The 27,659-nt window shown below is 28.6% G+C and overlaps 2 protein-coding genes across 5 annotated transcripts in view; one reads left to right on the forward strand and one right to left on the reverse strand.

The window, feature by feature from the left end:
- The window catches only part of LOC123293326, a 70,394-nt gene that overhangs the window by 23,819 nt on the left and 18,916 nt on the right, over positions 1 to 27,659 (forward strand). Inside the window, exon 2 of one of the 2 annotated variants that reach the window (XM_044874104.1) lies at positions 22,114 to 22,260. The exons of the other annotated variant lie outside the window; for it this stretch is intronic. The gene's annotated coding sequence lies outside the window, so the exon portion shown is untranslated. The remainder of the gene's footprint in view (positions 1 to 22,113; positions 22,261 to 27,659) is intronic. 2 annotated transcript variants of the gene reach the window in all.
- On the reverse strand, positions 1,642 to 27,017 carry LOC123293331. 3 transcript variants are annotated; one of them, XM_044874113.1, is made up of 3 exons: positions 26,648 to 27,017; positions 21,027 to 21,238; positions 1,648 to 2,132 (listed from the first exon to the last, which is right to left on the reverse strand). In XM_044874113.1, the coding sequence occupies exons 2-3, from the start codon at positions 21,063 to 21,065 to the stop codon at positions 1,839 to 1,841; spliced, it is 333 nt and encodes a 110-aa protein (XP_044730048.1). In that variant the 5' UTR covers positions 21,066 to 21,238; positions 26,648 to 27,017; the 3' UTR covers positions 1,648 to 1,838. The 3 variants fall into 3 exon arrangements, with proteins under 3 accessions (XP_044730045.1, XP_044730047.1, XP_044730048.1); XM_044874110.1 differs by lacking the exons at positions 21,027 to 21,238; positions 26,648 to 27,017 and adding an exon at positions 5,858 to 6,097 and having other exon boundaries at positions 1,642 to 2,132; XM_044874112.1 differs by lacking the exons at positions 21,027 to 21,238; positions 26,648 to 27,017 and adding an exon at positions 10,114 to 10,307 and having other exon boundaries at positions 1,643 to 2,132.

Raw genomic sequence — 27,659 nt, forward strand, 5'->3', positions numbered from 1 at the left:
AGTTCAGTATCACGTACTGAAAACGTATATTACGTACACAAAATCCTTACAAAAATAGGCGGGGGAAGTGCTTTCATTCTAAGGAAAACCGTTTTAGGCTATATCTCCATAACCGTGCACTTTAGACCAAAAATGGTCATTACCTTTATTGTAGATAATTAAATTATCTACATTTTTTGTAAAATAATTTTTTTTTTGTATCACTATCCTTTTATGACTTATACGACTATGATGATTTACTTTTTGACTATTTGGCCGATATTTCTTCTAATATTTGTTTAAACAAGAAAATGATAATAACTTAACTTTTAAATCTACTAATTTCCTAAAACATTTTCTTTAAACTTTTTTTTCTATGAAGTTAGAACGCGTTCTACAATAAAGGTTATTACCATTTTTGTTCTAAAGTGCGCGGTTATGGAGATATACCCTAAAACGGTTTTAATTAAAATGGAGGCACTTCCCCCACCTATTTTTGTAAGGATTTTGTGCCTTTACATTCAGTTCGTGATACTGAACCTATTTATATAAAAAAACAACTCCTTTAATGCAAAAATAAATTCTCTGTAGTTTGAGGTACCTGTTCCCAAAGAAAATTCCTCAAAATTTAAATTCACATGTAAATTTTTCAAATATTTATTTTCATATTTCACATGTATTACAAATTTCGAAATATACAAAAATTATTTTTACACATAAAAACATCGTATAAATCTTATATGGAAGACTTTGTACAATTTGTTAGATTATTCGGTTTTTTCTAAATATTCGTATATATTTTTCTTACGTTTAACATTTTTCATATATTCCTAATTTTTATTCGAAATTAAATCTAACCGAAATGGTATTAAATACGTCAATCCCCAATATATTTCCAGAATTAGTTATCTCTAGAAAATTGATTGGGTTCATTTATGGATTCATTTCCGAATAAAATAACTCATCTACTAAATCAGTTGATATCTTTGGATTATTCAGATCTTATCATAACTTGTTGGTTTTTTAAATCCTCTAAATATTATCCATTCAGCTGGACGTGGTGGAAAAATTCAGTAATTATTTAAAAAAAAGGTTTTAAAACATTTTAAAGTCGTATGATCTTTCCTATAATGGCGTTTATATAGTTTTATAAAAAAATTATAAGTATAAAAATATTTTTTAAGGTTAAGTTTTTATTTTAAAAGATAGCTTAAGGTAGTTGTCGTGGTACTATATATATATATATATATATATATATATATATATATATATATATATATATATATATATATATATATATAAATATTATGAAATATGCGCGCTGTAAAAGTATACGAGCTTGTAACTAAGTGATCCATAATATTTAAGCAAGCCTGTACTCGTAGAGACGTTACACATACAATATTCATGTGTACGTATACAACACCAATCCTAACACTCTTCTGTCTGACTCGCTACTATGTATACTCGCTTCTAATTCTTTCTGTCTGACTCGCTACTATGTATACTTGCTTATAAATTGTTGAACTTTAAAACATTTTTTAAAAATAACGGTTTTTTTAAATTTTTTTTTGAATCGAAACAAATCAATTAATAGTCTATTAGTTTTTGGAAAATATCTGACAGTTAGTTTGTTTTTTATAAATTAATAACTGATGCAAAAGTATAAGAGTGTATACCATACATGTTAAATATCGAACTTTTAATTAAATTTATCTCGGATTCTAGACGGTCAATCAGATTCAAATTTTAAGAGTAATGGTATAATCATGTCTTTAGTAAGTACACAAAAATTTAGAATTTTCTGGCGCTACTCAAATATTGCGACAACAACCTTAAGATGTTCGTCGTCTTTTTTATCATAAAATGCCATTAACATGTAACGAACTGTAAACTATAACCCATATAATTAATAATGTAATCACTGTAAATAAATAAATTGTTTTTTGTCTATGCCATGGACTTTGGTCTGCGGATTGTGGCCCTTGCGCTAAATATTTTTTACGTGCAGCTAAACATGCTTCTGGTCGGCATGAAGTACCAGCACTTGTTGATGGTGGATTGTGACCATTTAATCGGCTTTTATCCAATGTTATTGAAACATCACGCATTTCGGTTGCACGTGTATCTTGTTCGAAACCAGCATTGTCCATCTGAAATATAGGGAAAAATTATTATTGATTATAAATTAGAAGGAGTTATAGAAAAAAATTATTATTGGTTATAAATTGAAAAAGGTTTGTTTTTAGTAATTTGGCAGGGGAATCTTAAAAAGTGCTATACATATTTTATTTTTCGAAGAATTCTATAAGAATAATTTTTGTATTCTCCGCCGTCAATATATTTGCAACAGTAAGTCACATTCTTAGTGTATTCATCACATGTGATGATGTTACTTAGAAATGGTGTGTTTTACTGGTGCGGTTTTAATCTCATAAACTATGGGAAAATTCTACTAAAGAAGACTCTATATCTCAGGCATGGGCGAGTTATTTCAAGTCGAAGTCACCATTGTTTTAACTTGATTGTGTGTCATAAACTTTACTGTGAACTTTATCTATCTCAGTTTCTATAATAGTAATGAGATAGGTAGAAAAAAAAATGTTGTCTCTCTGTCTTACTCGTATTTTAAGTTGACACTGTCTTACTCGTATGTTAAGTTAGGAGTCCGAGGGACTTCTGTAAGTCACGTTTGTCCATGCCTGCTCTATCTACCGAATTTAATAGAAATAGAAAATTTATAAGAAAATCACAATACGATTAAATACAATATTTATAAGAAAAACACACAACACGATAAAGTACATAATTTGTATAAACAGTATCTGAATACACAAAAAAGTCATATCAAAAGTATTTTTAAAATCACAAAACAATTAAATAACGAAAGAAATCAGCTGTCAAAACTCAAAAGCACGCCTTAAATACAATCATACTAAATTTCAATAAAATAAATAAAAATACGCATTCTATAATCGTTCTTCAATCTTTTTATCCAATGGAAACGATCAGCTGGGTGACTTAATAAAAAGGTCATTTTTTTAGTATCGCGGCGCTAAAGAGTTAAATTACTTGAATAGATAGATTAAAGATGTGAAATATTGATCGTTTCGTTGTAATATTCAAATTTATTTCTTTATTCATCGAATTCTTTTTGCCAAAATGGGTGAACAAACTATTGACTTAGAGTAGTAAATTTGATTTGTAAAAGCACTGAATCTCAATCAATTCTTAAAAAATCGATAGATAAATTCGTTAAAATTTTTCTAAAATATGTCGAAGAACTGTTATTTTAAGGAAATTAACTTATTAACATTTTTACTTTTTTAATATTTCAATAATAACCGTATGAAAGTGATTCTTAGTCAATTTGAGCGGATATGAAAAATTTAAGTTGGATATTTATTTAGATTCACGAGATTATCCATTAAATTTAAAATCAAATAAAGCATAGCCCACATTTATACAAACTAAAAGCGATATAGTCTTTCTCTTTTCAAGAGAATCTGATTTCTTGTTTCGTAACACGCATTTTTTGTAATAATAAATCTTCTTTTATATTAGTTACCACAGTTTTATGACAGTGCTGATCTACAGGTTGCATATTTAAAAAAAATGTGAATACAATTATTTGAGTTTCAGGATCAAGTTACTGTATTTTAATTACAATTTCTTACTTACATAAAATACTAAAGGAATATTATCAGCTTGAGTCATTCTTATAACAAATAATTCATTGTAGAAATAATTCTAGCTTTGAATTATTTCTGCACAAAGAGAAAGCTTTTTTCTAGTTACTCGATATTGTTATAATTATTATCAATAGAATTATCAATGAATTTATGAAAATAGGTTAATTGATACTTAGTTGCTGTCATAAAAATTAATGTAAATATAATACTTTTATCATTTTTAGAATTCAGTAGAAAAAAAAAATGTGGCGCGGTTATTGTCGATCTTCAGAATTTTTATTATTGGGGAAGTATAGATTCGTGTTTTGGATATATTTATTAATTTGTACCTTTTGAACATGAAACATACAATCGAATTGTGAATTGAACAAGATATGCCGTGAACGTCAAGAAGCTTAAGAGTAACATTTTATACTAACCCGATCATCTTCGTTAAAAAAAGTGGTCAACCTCGGAATCTAACGAAATTTTTGCAAAAAAGCAAAAAAGGGCGTAAAAGATGGCGGGTTCAGCTTAAAGTACTTCAGTGCTGGTTCAATATTTAAAAATATAAGGTATTAAATAATTATTCATTAAATACTACTTAAATAATTATTTTATACTGAAGTACGTTAAGCTGAGCGCCACATCTTAGACGCCCTCTATTTCAAAAACGGTTCAGCGTAAAAAAAAAAATTTCAGACAAAATTTGTAGAAAGTTTTATCACAAATTTGATAATAAATGTTAATACGATTGAAGGCTGGCAAAAGAAACGAGATGTTCACAAAAAACTAATGTTCGCGATCCTAGATCTTGAATATCTAAGGATGCGCACGCGTGACCATTTGTGACTTTTGAGACAACATTTGTACTTTCAAAATAAAGATTTGTACAAAAATTCAGCTTGTGATTGTGTTTTTTTTAAGCTCTTCTAATTTATTATAAATAACGGAAGCATTGACATTTAACACTTTCTATACAGGGTATTTCAACAGTTAACTCAGTCAATTGTTTGTTTTCACTTGTTTAATATTTATTCAGTTAATTATGATTGATTAACACAAACGATTATATAAAAAAACGGTATCATCGTATGTTATACGTAATTCGCAAACGTAAATACAAGGTAATAGGGAACTAACAAACCCAATTTCTTCTTCAGTCAAAAATTTTTTTTTTTAATTTTTTAACTCGCAGGTTAATTGTCAATAATTAAACGATTGCCCATGTTTTCAAATAAGCATTCTTAGAACTTGCCCGCGAAGTCTTTTAAATCCAATTAACATGTAAAAACTGTGGAACCTGCTAATATATATATATATATATATATATATATTTATTTAGATGAGTTTGTTACCAATTGAAGTTTGACTTGTAATTTCCCTTCCATTCTGTCAGTATATAGATGTTTGAAAATTGATAATGTATTAAGTAAATATTAACTTATAATTAAAAATTGTTATTTCTCTTCAGGAAAAAAATTTTTAGAAGCAATATTTAACGTCTTTTATTTCTTAGTAGGTGAGTAAAAAACAAATTAATAAGTTGTATGTTTAATATTCACAAAGATAATTTACGATTTAAATATTCTCTATAATTGAATTGTTGAACAAAAATTTTTTTTTACAAAATGAAAAGATCGCATAAAAGTTTTATAAAAAAACTGTTTTTATTTGTTCATAATAGTTTGCAAATTAGAAAAACTTTTCAAAAGAGAAACGAAAACGCCCGAGGAAAAAATTTTCGTTTAACATCGAAATTAACAACTCAATTATAGTTTTAAAAATCTCAATTAGTATAAGTAAAATAAATTTAACTATATAATTTATCTATAAATATAATAATTAACTGAATTACTAAGTTATTGGGCTAGTCCCTAAAGGGCACATTGGACATCAAAGTTTGCCATTGATTTTAAATATACAGAAAAACTTACTGGATTTTAGTAAGCGCGTTTACTCGGCTGTTGATGTTCTCATAACAAGTAAATATTTCTTGAGTCAACGATCTCAGTACACATGTCAAGAAAATCAAATATTTGACTGCTTAATCATTTTCTTGAAACAATAAAATATTTACTTGTTACAAGAAATTATTTACTTGCGAAAAAATTTTCTTGCAACTAATGCTTTTTTCAGTTTATGATTCCCAACGCATCATAAACACAATTTGGAATATTTTTTGTAAAGTCTATGTTAAAACCTACGATTTTCGATGATTGCTGAACAGCACAATGAGGTAATGTAAATGAAATCTCATCAATATTATTCATTTCCGTCGAAACATCATTTCGTAAAAATGTTTCTAAATCATAACAATCGGAACGATTATTTTTTATATTACTGATAACATTATTATCAGTATTGTTATCTTTGCCACATGATGAATCCATATTTAATTGGCCCCAAATAATTTTATATTCACTCACAATTCTTTACAATTATATTTTTAACAACACATTTGTCAATATACTACACTGGCTCCAATCACAATCATTAAAACTGTGTTACGTTTTATAAATAAAAATGACAATAAAAATATATTTTCTTAACACTTTCAACTTATTTTATCTCATTAGTAATAATTTTGATTTATAAAAATATAAAAATAATCGCGTATAATTGTCGACTTAACACATTTACTTGACCCATTCGACAATTAAATTTTGTTGATAAAAATGTGATGTGTTTATAATAAGGATTCGTATAATTAAATTTTGTGCTATCACAGAAGTAAATTCACAATTACAATGTGTAAATATTTAATTTTAATATAGTCGCAGAAACGAAGCAATGGAGCTAGAAAAATTTGAACAGTAAGACGAATTTGAATGCCGTTTTCGGCATTCGATTCGTTAGAATGCCAAGAAATTTTGTAACCCAAATTGATTTATAAGAAATTAAAAAAATGTATGCAATTTGCATAAATAATATGCATTTTAAATTAACCGTAAATATATTAAATTCACAATTCGATTAGGTTAGGTTAGATTATATTGGCTGTCCACGAAGGACACATATAGGCTGTAGATACCATTGTGATATCATATATGTGTTTTACCACCTTTTCCGCTGATAATTTCATTTATCAGCTACTCAATTATTTTCAGAGGCTGAGTGCACCTCCTTCATGCATATACCATGCACTACACCAGCTATCCATGGCATAACGTGGACGAAATTGGTTATGCCTTAACCAACTGAGCTACTTACTCGGGGTCGCTGAACACATATATCGCGTCAGAATTGGTCTCCGAGGTACGTGGTGCCCAGCACCAAGGATAAACTGAATTACCGTCGTCTCCTGGAGTTTTCGGGAAACTTGTTATATTATCGTTCCAAACTCGTTACTCCAAGGTTTTTGGGGTCACTTAGCATGAATATCGCGATATAATTTATCTCCGAGCTCAGGATAAACGGAATCTTCGTCATCTCCTGGAGTTTTCGGGCAATTTGTTATATTATCGTTCCAAACTCATTACTCGAGGGTTTTTGTTGTCACTGAGCACGAATATTGCGATAGAATTGATTTCCGAAGTAACTGCTGCCCGATTTTGTCTGCCATATTAGTGTTCAACGACCCCAAAAATCCTCGAGTAACGAGTTTGGAATCATTTTCATCACTATTAATCGAATTGTGAATATAGTATATTTACGGTTAATTTAAAATACAATTATAAAACTTTTTATAAATTCTTATTTAGGTTACAAAATTTCCTTACGCCTAACGAATCGAATGCCGAAAAGTTTGAACGTTTTTAGTGTTTCGTTTCTGCGACTAATACACAGTATTTTGAACACGGGTGAGAAGAATATTCGTAAATCAGTGTTGTTTTTGTAATTACAATCTTATATGTCTTCAACTATACAGGGTCTCTTTTTTAAGTTTACATATGCTTAAAACTCCAAAAAAAACTTTTATCGGTAAAAATGCTTCAAGCGATAAATGTTGGGTGTGTAAGTGCACATCTTAAGCAGACAATAAACTGGACTTGGGTTTTCAAGCTCAATGAAAAGCTCACTCTATTTCATAATTGGTTAAACTTTAAATTATAAAGTTGTTATTGATTAAAAACGTAACATTTTTTGTTTGAAACTTTTATCCGTAAGCCATACAGTTTATATAAAAACGGACTGAAAATTTTACCTTAAATTGTTTTTTCGTATCCAAATTTTTATTTTGTATAATTATTTCTGCAAAACCTAGGCACTCTTCGAAAGATATTTCGAAGGCAAAATCGAATAAAAGTAGTTTGTTTTTCTATAAAGACCATTTTTGTTCAAATTGAATGAACAAACGCACAAAAATTTTGATTTTTGCTATCAATTATACTGTCTAAACGAATCGGTCTAAAAAATTGTTTCAAACAAAGTTCTAATTAAAAGAGTTCATCCAATGTTTGTCAACTATGAATTAGAGGGAGGTTTTAATTGAATCTGAGAACTTAGGCCAAATTCGATGGCGGTATAAGATGTGTGCCTTTGAAACTAACATTTTTCGTTTTGAGCATTTTACTTATTTATCGAGTTTCAACCCTGTTTTGTATATACAGGGTGGACCACTTTGATATATTATGGCTAATAGTTCGTTTTGTAGTTAACCAATTAAAAAATTACTTGAGTTTGATGGGGTCATCATTTTATGACATCAGATTACAGCTACTTCTCCGGGTAGCTTTAATAGTCAATTTAGATTCTAAAAGATAGAGAAAAAAGGTAGGTAAAAGATATATAGTAACACTTTAAATTAGAAAGTTGGTCCTCATAAAAAAAACTAACATCTTTTATTCAAAACAAGTTTTCAAATCGTTAGCCTTCGGCAAAATATAGAAAACACGCTAGTTACAGAAAAAAAACTTTAGCAAAACGTTGTCAATGAAAATAGAAGACATTCGCAAATTCTGATGTTTGGATAATTTTACTTTTTAGAATGCTTTTTAAACGTTCGTTGTAAAACTGTTTAAAATTTAAAAACATAAAGAATTTTGTTTTATCGATTTTTGTAAATTTTTGAGAAAATTTACAAAGGACGAAAAGGATTAGCATTCTGATAGGAATATTAGAAAAAATCAATAAAAAATTATAAACAAGTCTGAATTTGATTGAAGACGGGGTGGGGTATAAAGTGTGTCACATGTTCTACCAAGAAAAACGGATCTGCTAAAAAATATGAGTTTCCATTAAAAAAAATTATGTTGATCTTTAAAATTTTCTGTACGAAACATTTAAAAAAATATATAAGTAACCCGTTCTTAGAAGATGTAAATCTACTTGTTAGGTTTGATTTATGATTTTAGAACTGAATATCTATACAAAGATCGGTCGTTCTTCTCGTCAAAATTTCTTAGAGGAATTTGACTGTATAATTTATTAATATAAATATGATTTTCTTGATATGCCCAAGTATTAAACATTGTTCGAAAGTTTATAGAATATAAATTATAAATACCAATACCATTATTGTGTCATCAAATGTTTATAATTAAAATTTCCTAATTATATTATTTAATAATATTATATTTCAAAAATAAACTGATTAATTGCATCGCGAAATTTATATTGATTATATAGAGTAATTATTTATCATAAAAATTATTGATTTAAAATTTGAAACAATTTTGTAGGAGGAGTATCATTTATATCATGATAAATACAAAATCTTAATAGACCTTTTTCACATTTTTTGTTCTTTTTTTTAAATGAAAGTAAATGTCTTAATAAATGGGCTAATTTTTTCCCCGATTTTGGAGCCATATGACCGAGAAAACAGCCAATGAAAATCATTAAAATTCAAATTGGCGACAACGGCCCGAAAACACACGAAGCTATACGAATGGCGCTGTGACGTCAGTTCGGCAGTTGACTTTTATTGTCATAAATATACGAATTGCGAATGAAATAAAGCGACAACAACAGATAAATCGGTCAATATATTGACAATGAAAAATCGCGCACAAAAGTATATCGGGTATGTTTTGTGCCTCTGTGCCCAAATACTGCTTCATAACAGCATAATTTTATTAATCACATTTTTTTTCTAGAATGTTACGCAATTTCTTATTAAAATTAATACTCACAAAGTTGCTTCTACTTCACGAATTTCGGGTGCATTGAACCTGTCATCTTACACTAAAAACTCCCATACCATAAAAATCGTTATTTTCGGTATATTTCCTTTGAAAATCCTGGGTCGATTTTGGTGGCGTTTTATTCTTCACTTTCAGAAATGATATAATATAGACAGTACCTCCCTTTAAAGTCGATATTAACGATATATTAATACGACTGTTGACACTGTTTTATTGTCATTGCTTGTCAAATTGACGTCACAGATCACGTGTGCGGTGGAACCAAAAAAATAGTTTTAAATTATTTCAAATATTGTGACTTTTTTACAATTTTTTTCATATTGTTTTAATTGTTAAAAATGCGTAATTGAAATTAAATCAATAGGTATTCTTACTTTTTTACAACGGCCACCACAATGGCTAGCTGGAATCGCTGGTGGAATTTCAAGTATTGTTGATAGAGGAACAACATGTTGAGGCCCATTTTCAGTGATGGCAGTTTCATGAAAAATATTTTTAAATAATCTTCGCATTTTAGGGTTTAATTAAACTATTTTAGATTATGACGATTTCCATTAATTCCAAATTGCTATGAAAAAAATATTGAAACTGCATTACTTTAATTCATAACTCGCATAAGTACACTACGAGTAACCGGTAAGTGATCAAGTTCTGATTAATTCATGGGGTCATTGATTCATTCAAGTATTACGTAAGCAAGCTAAAAGGGTTAATTTTTTCTTATTTTTGCTGGCAAAAGGGGCGGGAGCAATATTTTTAAAATCTAGGTTAGGCTAGGTTATATTGGACACACTTAGGCTATAAAGCCCATTGTGATACCATAAATGTGTTTTACCACCTTTCCGCTGATAATTTCATTTATCAGCTCCTCAATTTCAGAAGTTGAGTGCACCTCCTTCATGTCTATTGTCTATCGATTGTTCTATTTTTAACCCCCGAATTAAAAAATGAGTGTTATAAGTTTGATCACTATGTGTGTGCCTGTCTGCCTGTGACATCGTAGAGCTTAAACGGATGAACCGATTTTGATTTTTTTTGTTTTGTTTGAAAGGATTTAATGTAGAGTGTTCTTAGCTAGATTTCAAGTGCGAGTTTAGGATTCCGTATTCGGAAACAACTAAAAAATAGGCGATGATCTTCAAAATCGGTTCAATTTGGAGAGGGCTCTCAGGGAAAAATTAATTTAATGGAAAGTGTTCTTAGATATTTTTCAAGTGCGAGTTTGTAGGATTTCGTACCCGAAAAATTTGTCGAGGGAAAAACATAGAAAGGCTTACTTTATACTTGAACATCTTCTAATGAATAAATCTAAGAATATTTTATTAAAATGATATGAGAATTAAGCTCTAAGATACATAAAAAAAAAATGGATATTTATTCGATCACTGGATATGGTAGACTTAGATTTCGGAGTTATGCTAAAGCTATTTTCAATTTCAATATCAGACGTTTATAAATACTTTTAATTGAATCCGATAAAATTTGTTTGTGCATCTCCAATTTATAGCGGGGATACAGCAGTTAAAATTGTATTTGACTAGTTAAAATTGGAATGTTAAAACAATTTATACCATTTGATAGTACATGGTCGTTTTTTTTTATAGCTCAAACAAACATAAGTTCAACTACAGTAATTTCAGAATAAAATCAATAGTGAAATAAGCATAAATCAAGTCCCACACCTAAAGGAATCATATGGTTTCGTATAAATGTATTACTTAAATTTTGGAATCAAATACAATGTATATTCTTTCTAATTATACCTAATTTCGAAAATTATCGGCCAAGACACAAGTAACGTTTTTCAGAAAGTAAATTCTTAATTCTTACTTTGTTTTTGTTTACTTCTAATCATGTATACGATATTTATTTACATCATATCATAGTCTCTCGATTATAATTGATGATTAAGGCCTAATTGGATCACGAATGGCCTAATTGGTTGGGCGCTTGACATCAATCCAAGAAGTATGGGTTCGAGTCCTGGTTCGAGTGTATTTTTTCAATTCTCTTTAATTCTTAATTCCATTATTTTACACGGTTAAATGTTTACCTCTCATGAACTCAGTCATATACAAATGTTATTGTTTACAAAAATTCTATTAAAGAGTTTTAAATAAATCTTTATGTTTTAAGGCTCCCGGAATTCAAAAACGTTTTTTTTAGCTATTAACCTTCTGTAAAATGGATATGTGGATGTGCGCAGTTCTAGGTCTACGCACACGAAAAGTTCTAAATCATTAAAATTTCACACATGTGCATATGAGCTTCCCCATCCAATTAGAAACGAGGCTTTGTTTGGATATTTTCGATTTTTTTCTAAATACTTGTATAGTAACCCTCACAAATTTTTTCGATTTGTTGAAAATCGACAAAAACTTTTTTCAATTTTATCATTCGATATGCCTGTATTTTTTAGAACTACATTTTGATAAATAATAAAAATCCTTCATTTTTATTTCTTTACGGGGATAAATATTCTAAAAACCCTCAACTTTACTGGATTCTGGATGGGTTTCTAGTTAAACCAATTCCTTTTTAAGTAGGTGTAGTTTATGAAAATATTTTATGACATTCTTTCCTATTTCTCTCTAAATTGTAACATCCGACATCAACAGTTATTTTCTAACTATTATCCTAGATGATATTCCTAGAACTGTTGCTACGATACAAATTCAATTTCAGGTACATACATTGAAGAGCATAAACTACATATGACGTGCAACAAGATCATTTTATTATTATTAGCAACATATATTTATGTAATTGGTGTGTTTAACTAGAATTCAATTTGTATCCTAGTAACAGTTTCAGGAATCAAGTCGAGTATACTGGACTAGCTAAAAATAAATGTATAATCAATGTTTATAAAATACAGGTGATTCTGAAAATCGAGCTTTTTAGTAAAAATATTCAGTATTCATTATAATTATTCAAATCATTTTATTATTATTAGCAACATATATTTATATTTATTATTATTATAACATAAATTTAGTCATAAAAACATCAATTATAATCGAAAGACAAAAATGAAATTCGTTGAGTTGAAAAAATTACACATCGTGACTACAACACACGTGGTCCAGATTGTAAATTTTTCCTTCGATCGGCAAAGAAGTAACTATATAATTCCGATATCTAATTCAGACAAACTCGGATGAGTTACTCTCAGAAACCGAAAGTATTGTTATTTTGGAGACGGAATAAATACCCAAAAAATTGACACCCAAATTCAACTCCGATAATTTTCATATACAAAGCTCTCACGGCCACAAAATTTTTTAACGAGTAGTTTTCGAGATGCGGGCGATCAAAGCAAAGCATATATAATAGCTATAGTATACGACTAGGAAAATTGATTTTTGTGAAACTTTTTCACTATCCCCAAAACGTTCTTCAGACTGTTCTGACTAAAAGCTCTCATGTCCAGAAAATTTTTAACGAGAAGTTTTCGAGCTACGGGAGATTATAGCTACACATATATTATAGTTATAGTATATGATTACCGTGTATGGTATCCTGCATAGTTGTATTATGTTGTATTGATTTGTTTGTTGGAGTGTTGTACGTTAAATCATTACTATGACGGTAGTCATATTCTATAAATATAATATATTTGTAGCTTTGATCGCCCGTAGCTTGAAAACTACACGTTAAAACAGTTTGTGATCGTTAGAGTTTTTTATTAGAACGACCCAAATAACATTTTAGAGGCGTTTTGAAAAAGTTTCACAGAAAGCCATTTTTCTATTAAATCGAGCGAGGTCCAAATTTATCAAGCATTCAGTTTTGCATTGATATAAATATTGAGAACGCTAAAAAAAATTTCAAATTGACGTTATTTGAAGAAATTCAGAGGCTCCAGATCGTCGAAGTGACGGTTCAATTTTCGGAATAAATATAATTTGGAATACATTTTGGTTTAAGTAATTGTATTACATAGAGCCCGATTTAAATTATAAATTAGAATAATGGAACCATACCTTTACTTTAATTCGTGCATTACAAAATGTGTTACAGCGTTCAAATTGCGTAAAACTATATTCCACAAAGTAAATCATAAAAAATAACCACAATTTCTTAGTACAACCAATTATCACTTTCACAAGTCAGTTGAACGAAATGTTACACAACTTTTACTTAAATCAACTATCTTGGTACTAAACATTTAAGTATTGTAATAATTATTGTTAATAATTCCGTTTAATTATTTTCAATGTTACGAATATTATTGAATCATTATAATAAATTCCATAATAAACATCCAATATATGGTATTTGTTTCAAATTGTATTTTAATTTTAATATTTATTAATAATTGCTTATTATTTTATTTTATATCAATATTAATATTCATAAAATATGGAATGTCCAAAATATTATTTGAGATTATGGTTATAATTTCTACAATGTATAAATTTTGATTGAAAAAAGTGTATAGAAAACATAGCCGTCTTAAATAAATATCTATATTTTGATTCCCTATATATTATAAATGTGAAAGTAAGGATATTTATTTGTTTGTTACGCTTTCACGCCAAAACTAGCGAATAGTTTTTAAATGAAATTGTACAGCAATATAGCTCTTACATCAGAATAACACATGAGCTATAAATTATAAAGATATAGATATTAAACAAAAAAAAATTAAATTTAATCTGACATTTACAATTTTAAATTGTTACAGAAATCTTTAATTTATGGTTCAAAATGATCATTCTGCTCCATCTGTGATCATAATTTTGAACGATAAATTGATTTCTGTAAAAATTTAAAGCAGTAAATGTCACAATTCATGGCCACCTTTCTGATATACTCAATGAATAATGATTATTTTACAATGTAAACAATTGAAAACTGTGCTCTTTTAGTCGCGTAAAACAATCCCTTCAAGTGTTATGGAAGGAGGATAAGTAAGATCAAGAGGCTATAAAGCGGTGGTTTTTACTTTTAAGTCTAGTGAAGTGAGCGGGTATCAAGCTAGTAATTAAATAAAGCCAGTGTACAATTCTGTCTGTCAATTATTTGTAACAAATCAAAAATTTGTATATACATCGTTCTTTTATGGTACGGAAGATGTACGGGAAAAATCGATTCGGGATCACTGGGATTATATCTCCTCTCTCTGATTGAGATTTTATTAGATCGAGCCTGGATACAAAACAATTATCTTTGGCTGATTAAAATTTCCACGCATTCATCTCGGACGGATTTTCCCCGTGTATCTCCAGAATCATTAAGTTGGGACAGGATACGTGAAAAAAATGGCTACTATCAAAAGGGTTGAAAAATTACAGCTGTAAACTTTCGGTTATTCTTTTCCGCTTATCCTGTTGCCAATATATTTCTTCACATATACGTTAAACAAATAAAATCGTCAAAAAACTTGATTTCCATAAGCTTAGAGCTCGCGTTAAGATTAAAACTTCGAATTTCTTTCTTAACAAAATTTTTTCGTTTAATTATCAAGCGGACAAAAGAATCATAGAAATTTCACTTCATTGTGGGTTTATGGTCAAAGAGCTTTGATATGGATTAATGTACATTTTAATGGTAATACTAAATTGTTTGAATTTCAAATTCAATATTACATACAAAAACATTTCTAGTATTTCCTGTAAATAATTAAAGTACTTTAAATTCAAATATGGAATATATTTTCCAATTAATTATATTTTATCAAATTAAAGTGTAAGTAGGTATAATTTAATTTATTCATTTGTCGTTTTCAATTATTGCGAAAAGATAAGAAAAATTATATGATATGTCTAAGATTGATTTATTTCAGTGCAATTGATAAATTTTGGAAGCGTGCTTAACCCCTTAACTACCAAAGCTATTTAAACCTTGACTCCCGATTGGTTTATGCCTAAAACACTGTTGGTAATATAAATTTTTACAACAGACATGTGTAGCTTAGAGGTTTAATACGCGTTCTGAAATTTTTGTAGCATGCTTAGGACGTAAAAAATGAGATTGAGTTCGTAAATAAGCAACATAAATTAACTAGGTCTTGAGTCCTTTGGATCAACCTTGTAAACCATTAGAGATATAACAAAAGTTTAGACGTAAAAAATGATGCTTATAAAAAAATAAACAACTTTTGTTTGAAACATTTTTTCAATAACATTCACTATCGATCCGTGATGGCGCAAATTAGGTTAGAAACATTATATTGTATGTATACAGGTATTGTAAATATTTTAAATTCATATATTATATATATTATGTATGTGTTTGTTTGTTTACAGCATATACTATATCTAATGAGAAAGTGAGAAGATAGATACTTTTATTACTTTATGTGTAAGAGTATTATCAAAACTGTCTATGCATTTTATTTCAACAATTAACTCAGTCAATTGTTTGTATTCGTTTATGTGATTTTCTACAACTTGACCAATTACCAAAATTTCCAGTTACTTGATTACTTTCAAAATTTTCTTCTCTACCCACCTCCCGCCCCAACTTTTATATGCCCGTTTTGGCAGTCTTCAACACATAATCTACATGCGGACAGACAGACATCATTCTAAAAGTGGTTTTAATTCATTATCCTGACCATGAAACGTAGATATATGCAGAAAATTTCGATTTGAAGTTTAGGAAGTTAATAAACCCTTACAAAGGTATACCCTTAAGGTATAAACGGTTACGATTACCAAATAATGCGTCATGTAACCCCGCTGCGGTACCTTTAGGCACTTAAGCTTTCCAATGAAATTTATACCTTTTAAAAAAATACTCGTTATTATTCATTTCCATAAAAATATTGTTGCTATACTATTATTTATAATTAGTAAAACTTCCCGGAAAATCAATCAATTAATGTTTGTTATTACCTTTAATTAAAACTTCAATTATTAAAACACACATACATAGGACGAGTCCTGTCAAAATAAAATTATTTTTCTATCACATCACAAAACAACAAACACATGCATTTATAATATTTTGATTAAATTTCAATACTTTGAATTTGATATGTAGCAACAAAACACACTCAATAATAATACATTGTTATTTAATAATTTTTTTTTGTGATTATTATATTATATTTTTAATAACAAAATCGTTTTATAATAAATATTATTAAATATATTGTTATTGAATTACAAACAAAATATCAGTCATCAGGTTGAAAACATGCAGGGAATTAACAAATACAAATTAATATTTGTAAACTGTTATATGTGAACTAAAACTACCACTTGTTGGATTCATATCAACAGTTTTGACTACAACTTTGAATATAATTTTTTACATTTCCGCCGTCGCAACAAAATTAATTTAATAAATAATTGTGATGGGCTGGTGTAGAGCATGGTATATGCATGAAGGAGGTGCACTCAGCCTCTGAAATTGAGAAGCTGATAAATGAAATTATCAGCACAAAGGTGGTAAAAACATATATGGTATCACAATAGGCTCTATAGCCTAAGTGTGTCCTTCGTGGACAACCAATATAACCTAACCTAACCTTAAGTTAAGTGTTGGACCTAGAACTACTGTTGCTGCAAAATGATCTTATTTCGTTATTCTTTAGCTAATTCGACAAAATTGTACCTCGCTGGACGCAGAGGAAGCTTTTCGCTGCATAGTACATTTTCCAAATACTTGAAAAGCATGTATTCTTGTCATGAGAGTGAAAATTAATGTTCGTAGAAGGTAATTTTTAGCGAATTACCGAAAAAATGTAGCTATTGCATTTGTACTGATGGTGAAATTTTATAAAAATTTCTTCGACCGTATACCTAATAGATGTCAAAAATGACCATCTTTAAAATTTATAAGTATATATATGTATAATACATATATTTATACGTTTATGGGGCTGTAAACTCTATAGCGGTCGCAATTTAAGTCCGGTTTGAATAAAATTTGGTATCAAAGAGGATTTTGGTATTTGAAAGGCCAAATTCGTTAATGAGAAAAATCGATAGATAAAAAAAGTTCAAAATTTTGAATATTTTCAAAATAATAAATATTTTAGCTTAGTTTTCAAAATAAAAATTCTTGAAAAATTAAAAATGCAATATTCGATTTTAAGAAAAATGTATTATTTTTTCAATATCTGGGGGAATTCGCTTAGCTAACGCATCTCTTGCGCTACGAATATTTTTTTAAATTAAAAATTATAATCAGTGAGCGCCATAATATCACAAATATTAACAATCATTTTCGATAAAATATGTGTTAGACCGGTGTGTAAGTTTGTATGTTTATCTTTTCTCTCATAACTTCTAAACTGCTTATCATAATTTGACAAATAAGGTATCGTTCATAGCGCCTTTATCGTCCGCTGGTTATAGGCTATGAGATGTCATTGCCCTTTAGAGAACATAAAGTCATAAACTAAAAACAAACTTCAATTTAATGACACCGTGTTAGGTATCAAATGAAAGGGCGAAATTAGAACAAAAATATAGTGTATTTAATTTCGTCTGTTCCCTCTCAACTTTTAAATTACTTATCATAATTTGATAAATAGGATATCGTTGAAAACATGTTAATTGTCTGCTGGTTATAGGCTATGTGACGTCATATTCCATTAATTATGGCTGGCCCTCTAGGAAATTAAGTCATGAACTAAAAAGAATTTTTTTTTTTTTAATATTACTTTAAAAAACAAATATTACTCTCAAAAATTTCAAAGCAATTTTATCTTAAAAATTTTACATTAAAAATATGGCATAAATTTCCTTTGGTTTATAGCTTATAACATTTTTTAATGGTAGAGAATATTTTAAACAGTTTTAACGAAATCCTTCAAGTTGATTTTAAATTAAATACAATATTTGGATGACCGCTTTACTCGGAATTTTTTGAGTAAAAAAGTTTCGTTAACTACGATAAACACCAACAGATGTCAGCACGAGTCACATTTTCAATATTTCAGTTTATCCGGAAAAAAGGTCAAAACGACGTTTTTTAAAAATGAAACTGCATACCCACTTTCATGAAAATCATTGGAGCCATTTCCAAGATCGTTGATATATATATACAAGACTTGCTCGTTTAAATATATAAGATTCATATAGAATTTTTTTTTTAATTTTTGACAAATAAACGATTGAAGCAGGTAACAAGAGGGTTAAGAGATTTGTTAAGGTAGATTTACATTAAGACAATGTGGTTGCAACACAATCGACAAGTCCGATCGACGATGTTCCGCATCTATAAGAACGTGTGAAAATGAAATTCTTAATATGCATTTTGCATTAAAAGGGTTCTAAAACATTTCTATAGACCCATAAATAAAATAATTCATACAGCTCGTCAAGGACATAAACATATTAAGTTATGAACATTAATTGCACATTAGTAGTAGCCATTCATATAATAATGTTTACAGTAAAATTATTTTCTAGGAAGTATGTTTAGTAAATACCATATTTCTAAATAAACAGCATATTTTTTATGCATACAGTTTTATCGCACGGTTGTATTTTTTGGGATTTTTTTCTTTTTGTAATGTGTAATTGTCTTTACCTGAGAAATGAAAACGTGCATTTTAGTAACTGGCATTTCACCTTGATTCACTTGAAGTCAATAAAATAAAGGAAACAATGATTATTTTGGAAAAACCTTAGGGTCGTGGATTATATGCCGTCTGCGTAATCGAACGATAATAAAACATCATCCGTTTCATTCAAGATTATCCAAAGAAACAGCCTTTATTTTCTAACAAAGTGACTTAATAAAGAACATATGATGCTTTATTTGATTGTGTCATTAAAATTAAACAAGTGAAAACAAACAATTGACTGAGTTGATTGTTGAAATACCATGTATAGACAGTGTTGATTACTCGGTCACATTACACTTACATAAATGCCACAAATATATAACTGATATTCCCATATAATGCATACTATACAATTGGCGCATAATTTGCGCTCTCACGGGTAAACAGTGATGTTTACGAAAAAATGTTTCAAACAAAAGTTGTTTTTAAAAGGAACATTTTTTACATTTAAACTTTTGTTTTATCTCTAACGGTTTACAAGTTGCATCCTACGGACACAAGACCCAATCGACCGATGTTGCTCATTTACGAACTCGACGTCATTTTTTACGTCCTAAGCACGCTATAAAAATTTCAGTTTGATATCTCTTTTCGTTTTTAAGTTATCGTGATAACAGACAGACAGACGACAGACATACAGACAACTGGAAATGGACTAATTAGGTGATTTCATGAACACCTATACCAAAATTTTGTTCATAGTATCAATATTTTTATGCGTTTCAAACTTGAGACTTAACTTAGTATACCTTGGTATATTTCATATACATGCTATAAAAATATAAAAGATTTCTACAAGGTAATAATTACTGTTTTATAAACATTAATTATTTATTTATTTATAGTTCACACGTAAAACTTTTTAAATTGCATCACGATTGTATAATTTATTTTATTAGATAAGTTTTTTCTTTTGTAGCAACTTGCAATTTTCTAAAATTGAATATTAAAAATACTGAAGCTATTTGAAATGAATCATTAACAATTTCATCGTTAACAAGTTATTAGGTACAGAGACGTTTCTAGTCTCATATTGTAGAAAATTTAGTCTACTTTAAAAACATCTTGAAAAGGTACTTCAAAAACTACCCGTCTTTGGATATAATCGCCAAAATCTGAAAAAAATCTGAAATTTCCACGGGTTTTTTCTATTTTGGACAAAGTTGCGTTCGTCGCTCGAGGTCACAAACTTGGATTATTCATTGGGATAACATCATAAACAAGTCTGCTAAAAATCCGAACTACCGGATTTGACGTTAGCTCTGATGTATAAAGTTACGTCGATAAATTTTGAAAGGCTTTATCTCGGAAAGTATTTGGTCTAAAGAGACCATTCTCATCTCATATTGTAGCAAATTTGGTCTACTTTAAAAACGTTCTGAAAAAGTTTCATCAAAAAAACTAGTCCTTAATCCTAGTTAACCGTAAAGTTATAATCGCCAAAACCTAAAATTTTCACGGATTTTTCGATTTTCGACAAAGTTGCGTTCAGCGCTCGAGGTCACAAATTTGAATTATTCATTGGAATACCATCATAAACAAGTCTGCGAAAAATCAGAAGTACCGGATTTGATACAGACTGTAATGTATAAAGTTACTGTAATATGAAAAAATATAGCCTTTTTTAAATTTTTTTTAACTGTTAACAACAATATTAACACAGTAAGAAATCTATAATGACTTGAATATGTTTGAGTGAAAACAAAGTATTTCCTATACTTAAACAATAAAAGAAAATACAAAATGTGTACTTACTTTTGCTTTAATACAATCGAGTGTGATTTCACCTTTCATATTATGATTTGATGAAGTGAAACTTGAGCACAAAAAATAAAAAACTTCCCAAATAAAAATTCACTGTAATAAGTCTAACGCTTTCTTCTTCTTTTCAAAATCGATAAATTTTCTTTGATTTTAAAACATTTAGTGTGTGGTTTTGATGTGGTTGAATAGTTGCCATAATTTTTCTGTAAAACATAAAGATAAAAATAAATTAAATTATTATTTAAAAAAAATGAAATTTAAGTGATTTTTAATTGATGTTGCGTGCTAATATTTTATTATTATTTAAAGGTAATGGGTTTTCCATTAAGAGTATCTGAACTTTAAACTGTTTTTGAGTATCTGAATTTTAAATTTGTTTTTTTAGGAATAGTATAATCATTTTGCAAGGTATGCAGATTACAAACTATTAAATTTGTTTTTTAATCGAAATGAATGATCAGTTCAAGCTATTTACTGTGTTCGACATGTTTTTCATTGGCTCGTATCGTTCTTTTAACTTAATCAAATATTCGTCGTTTAGTAAAAAATTTAAATCAAGTGGCTCATTCAAATAGCCATACAACACATCAACGTCATCGGAAAAAAATAGACCGAAAATTGTATAGACCCGGAGTATTGTTGTAATTACGAGTTGAGTTTGTCGGCTATAGAGAAGTTGATTGATGGTTACTTTCTGAAGTTTTTAGCCCCTGCGTTCAAAAGTGGGATACTATTACAGAAATTTACGGATTATTTTTACCAAGTCTATTTTACCCTAAATCCGAGTTCAGCTTCAGAGCCTTTAAAAATAAACACAAACTAAGCTACGCTATGTTTATTTTTCACACACAAAATGGCATGAAATAATCTAAAATAATAATCTTATAGTTCAGACTCTCTTAATGGTAAACCGTATTTCTTATTAAAAGATTGTTATTGTATAAAAATGCATAATAGCATTATGTTTAAATTCAATTAATTTAATTTAATTTGATAATTCAGTCAATAAATTATTATGTACTGTATTATTTTTCAATTATCAGTATTGAAAACTACAAAATTTTCATAATTTTCACAGGGATAATTTTTATTGAATGAAAAGTATCCCGCAGAACCACTATGAAAAATAGTTCCAGATCAAATTCTCTGAAAAATTGGGAAATGTTAAACTCTTAGAAGAATAGAACTGTATATCCCGAATGGAATTTTAGCTGGAAAGATATACGTAAGAAAATAGAATTTATTTATTAACGAATAATGAATTTTAGTAAATTTTATTTTTAAAAGTTTTATTCAACGCTCGTATGCGATATTTTTAAGGTATTTCGATACCAAAACGAAAGTGTTACCAAAAAACTGAAATTTTGTGTGTCAATTAATGAGTATTTTATACGCGTTCTATATTAATTTCAAGTCAATTTTCTGTATGGTTTACGATAAATTAATTATTAAAAACAGCACTTTTTACATGGTGGTATATGAAGAAGTCGTAATAAATGTTGGTTTTTTAGTCAATAAGTACTTTTAAAAATGTTTTATCATTTACATAAAAAACTGATCAATATTCCTCAAGTTTTAAGCTTTATAATTACTTTGATATTTAATTTCTCCTAAACCGTTCAGAGAATCGATATGAGTTTTTACAAAAAACATATAAAAACATGATTAATTGATAAATAAAATTTCAAATTTGTTTGATCATTTTCATTTTTTAAAAGCTTTTATTTAACTTGCAATGTATGTAAAAATGTAACGGTGGATTCTTTGAACTCAATTTTGAAGTAGATATCTTCAACCGCTTGAGCTGAAATTTTGCATGCACATTTAGTTTGGATGACAGCGCGTGCATGGTAAGGTTGCGCCGTCCTGATTTTCGCATCGCTTCCACCATATTTTATATAAATACATTTTTTTTGTCTTGAATTAAAAATTTTAATAGAAAATACTTTTTAAGGGAAAAACTTTTATTGTACTAAAAAGTAGAAAATAATTTTATTTAATAAGTCACTCATACCCGACTATTTGTAAAAGCTTGAGGCGCTTAATATCAAGGATGAATCGAAAAGTAATTAGGCATGTGGAGTAGATGAGGCGTTCCAATTCATTTTTGATATTTTAAATTAACCGCCTCAAGCTTTTAAAAATTGTGGGGTATGAGTGACTTATAGATAAAATAATTCTTTACTTTTTAGTACAATAAAAGCTTTTCCCTTAAAAAGTATTTTTTATTAAAAATTTTTTTGGTATCAAAATACCTTAATAGTATTTACTATAATATTAACCCATTATACCATGACATACGAAGACGAGATTGTACCCTTCAATGGATTGACGCACGTATCGTTTTTCATTTAAACAAATAGATAAAAGTGAAAAAAATTAAAATTTTAGCCGGAAATCGAACCTGGGTTCTCTAAGTACCCGGACTAGTACCTATAGTCTCTCAGCCAGTATACAATTTTTCTTCTTTTTAACACGCTTTTAATATTTATTAACTTGGCATGCACTTATGAAACGAAAACGTGATTTTCAGCCACTTAACAAGTGAAATTTACAAAATTTAAAAAACCCCCAACAGATTTTTCGGGTACAGAACCCTTAAATCGCACTTGAAACATATATAATAACACTCTCTCCGTTAAATTACGTTTTTCCTTAAATCATTTTAAAGATCGTCGTCAATTGTTTAGTTTTTTTTCGAGTATGAAACCCTAAACTCGCATTTGAAACACAGCTTAGAACACTCCCCGTTAAATTATCTTTCAAACGAAACAAAAAAAATTAAAATCGGTTCATCTGCTTAGGAGCTACGATGCTACAGGCAGACACACACACACATAGCGTTCAAACTTGTAACACCCCTTTTTTGTAGTTCGGGGGTTAAAAATAAAATTTTGTTATTATTTGTTATGATGGTATTTGGACTTAGATTTTAATGGGTTCAACTTTAATAGGAAATTATCATAATAATTGAAACTAAACAGTAAAAATTTCAATGAATATTAAAAATTTTTCCTTTCAATGATATTTTAAAGCAATAAAATTTGTTTATTAGTATTTTTATACCATGTATATGAAATATACCAAGGTATACTAAGTTTAGTCCCAAGTTTGTAACGCTTAAAAATATTTATGCTATGAACAAAATTTTGGTATTCATAAAATCACCTAATTAGTCCATTTCCGGTTGTTTGTCTGTCTGCCCGTCTGTCATCACGATTAAAAAACGAAGAGATATCAAGCTGAAATTTTTATACCGTGCCGAGGACGTAAAAAGTGACGCCGAGTTCGTAAATGAGCGGTCGATTGGGTCTTGGGTCCGTAGGACCCATCTTGTGAACCGTTAGAGATAGAACAAAAGTTTAAACGTAAAAAATGTTCCTTATAAAAAAATTAACTACTTTTGTTTGAAACATCACTGTTTACCCGTGAGGGTGCAAATTAGGCGCAAATTATATAGTATGTATTATATAAAAATCGGTCTTTATTAAAAAATGTGAATGAAATTTTTGAAAAAAAATTTTAAAACTTCAATATCTCGAAAATTACACTCCGTTTTTATACCCTTCTGAAATATATGTCAAGGTGTACTAACTTTAGTCCAAAATTTGTAACGCTTAGAAATAATCGTGATACGAACAAAACTTTGGTATAGGTGTCTATAAAATCACCTTATTAGTCCATTACCGTTTATCCATCTGCTTGTCCGTTCGTCATCTCGATGACTCAAGTGTGTTTGTTTTCGTAAATGAGCCACTTGGGTGTTGAATCTGTAGGACCCATCTTGTAATTAGCTATTAGAAATAGAACAAAAGTTTAAATGTAAAAAATGTTCCTTATAAAAAAATAAACAACTATTGTTTGAAACATTTTTTCGTAAACATCACTGTTTACCCGTGAGAGCGCAAATTGTATAGTTTGTTTTATATGGATATATCAGTTATACGTGTGTGACATGTATACTTATATGTGTAATGTGATAGAGTAATCAAGAATGTCTATACATGGTATTTCAACAATTAACTCAGCCAATTGTTTGTTTTCACTTGTTTATTTAAAATTTTTATTTTTAAAATTCACAAATAATATTTTATAACTTTTTTTTCCTTTTTTGTTAAACTTTTGATCCTGTAATTCCGTTTCTATTTTATATACATTTTCTTTCACAAATTATCATGATGAATAAAAAGATGAAACACATAATCAGTAAAATAAATTCGACTTTACCAGTGTGTAGTTATTGGGATCGAATTGCACTACACTTGTTTCTCCTTTTTAGAATAAAGTAGGTAAGAAACACAAAAAGCTTAAATTTAATACCAACTTAGCCTTCGGCAAGTATTTCCTTTTTCCTATGTTATGTGTTCCTAAATTCCCACCTTAATGGGATAAAAATAAAAATAGCAAAACAATTGCTTAAGGGTTGAATTTACCGTTTGATTTACTATAAAAAACCAAAAACGGTATAAAACAGATGCAACGGTAAAATTGTAATACAAAACATTGAAATGCAGTAAACATTCTTTTTGTTTGAATGTTTCATGAATGTTTATTATAGTATTAAAATTTTACAACTATGAAGGTTGGTTCTCATGTCGACCGAGATGGTTGCACCTTTTTATAGGAAACTTATTATGTAGGACATAGTCTAATTATTCGATGCTGTTCTTGAAGGCGGTGATATTTCAGATAATTTGCCACAAATTTGACCATATGATAAACAAGTGAAAACAAATAATTGAATGAAAACAGTTAATTGTCGAAATACCATGTATAGCAAGTTGTTGAATGTCAGTGTTTGCATTATTTATGATATATTATTAGAAAAGGTCAAAAAACAAACAAAATTATGGCGGCCTTTTGACACTAGTTAGTTGAAGCTAAAATTTTCAACTCCCTATCTTTTACGCTTTGGAGAAAATATACACCAAAGTTTTGTCCTAATTTGTACCCACATGGGTAAACAAACAATTATGCTTACGAAACAATGTTCCAAAGAAAAATATTCCTCAAAAGTTGTTTATTTTTTATTAAAGAATATTTTTACATTTAAACTTTTGTTCTATCTCTTATGATTTCCACATAGGTCCTACAGACCCAAGTTGCTCATTTACGAACACAAACACACTTTACGCATTAAAAATTTCAGCTCTTTTCATTTTTGAGTCATCGAGATGACGAACGGGCGAACAGGCGAACAGGCAAACGGTAATGGACTCATTAAGTGATTTTATAGACACCTATACCAATTTTGTTCGTATCCCGATGATCTCTAAGCGTTACAAATTTAGGACTAAAATTAGTATACCTTGATATATATTTCATAAGGGTATAAAAACGGAGGGTTATTTTGGAGAAATTGAAATTTTAAACTATTTTTAAAAAAATTTTATGCACATTTTTTATTAAAAACCGATTGCAGTTTAAAAAAAATTCTCCTTTTGAAAGAGCGAGATTTCGGATACTTTTCGCCAACTCACAATCATCATTGAATTTTGACTAAACTTTAAATATTTTAAATAAATAAATATAATTTTTTTATATCGAAATTGTAAGCCATTGTTAATAAAATTTTATATTTTATTTAAATAATATTTAATTTATTTATTTACCTTACGTAGAATTATAAACTAAACAATCACTATTTTTTTAACAAACACATTTGAATAATTCATCATAAAATAATTATTCTATCACTAAAAATTCATCAATGTTAAGACAAACAAATAACTAATTCTTGTGGTTTTCAAAGAAACCAAATTTTATCAATAATAATTTTTTTTTATATATGATTTATGTTTTCGATACTATCCCTTGTCACTATCACCAATAATTATCAAAAAGAAGCAACAATATCTTGTTTTTTTGGTTCTTGATTACTTTAAATAACTTTTACAACAAGTTTAATTATACGCCTTGAATATACTTTGTAAATATTCTTTGTTGCTTACAGCGCGGTACGGTTTGTTATGCTCGCACACATGTCCATGGTAGATTTAAAAGAATTTTACTTAAGTTAATGCATGTACACTAACTGATTCACAAAATGAAACAAGCGTAGAAGTTTCAAAACATCACGATCGTTTTGTATTCGATGGACAAATTATTTTTTTTAATTATTTGCAACAAATCAAAAATTTGTGAAGTCATTAGGTAAAAACCCTACAACACTCAGAAACAAGTCTATTTAGAGAGCTTCGTTTTTAAGTATGGTGCTCGGCATGTTTTAAAAAACTTTCCTCATAACTTTATGCATCAATAAAGTTGTTTTGTAACTACTAAAAGTAAAATTTATAAAATTTAAAAAACCCCCGATAAATACGGTTTTTTCTTGTAGCTTTCTAAATATTGAACCGATTTTCTTAAATCATAGCTAAGAACACTCTCCATTAAATTTCGTTTCAAAAAATAAAATCAAAATGGTTCATTCGTTTAGAAGCTACGGTTCCATAGACAGGCATACACACACGTAGCGGTCAAACATCTAACTCTTTTTGCGCCGGGGGTTAATAAATGTTTTCCGAAAGAAAATACAAAAAAAAAATTTTTATCTGTTCGGCTATTTATTTTTTATTGTGCGTACATTCTTAATTTCGTGTAATCTTACAATTTCGAAAATTTTCA

Source organism: Chrysoperla carnea, chromosome 2 (genome assembly GCF_905475395.1).
Source record: "Chrysoperla carnea chromosome 2, inChrCarn1.1, whole genome shotgun sequence".
Taxonomy (NCBI): Eukaryota; Metazoa; Arthropoda; class Insecta; order Neuroptera; family Chrysopidae; genus Chrysoperla; species Chrysoperla carnea.

Bases quoted from the DNA above. Each gene is read 5' to 3' on its own strand.
- LOC123293331 (XM_044874110.1), bottom strand. From the start codon at position 6,043: ATGGATTCATCATGTGGCAAAGATAACAATACTGATAATAATGTTATC. The intron at 2,133-5,857 runs GTAGGTTTTAAC...CCTATATTTCAG, and splicing joins TTCAGCAATCATCGAAAATC to ATGGACAATGCTGGTTTCGA.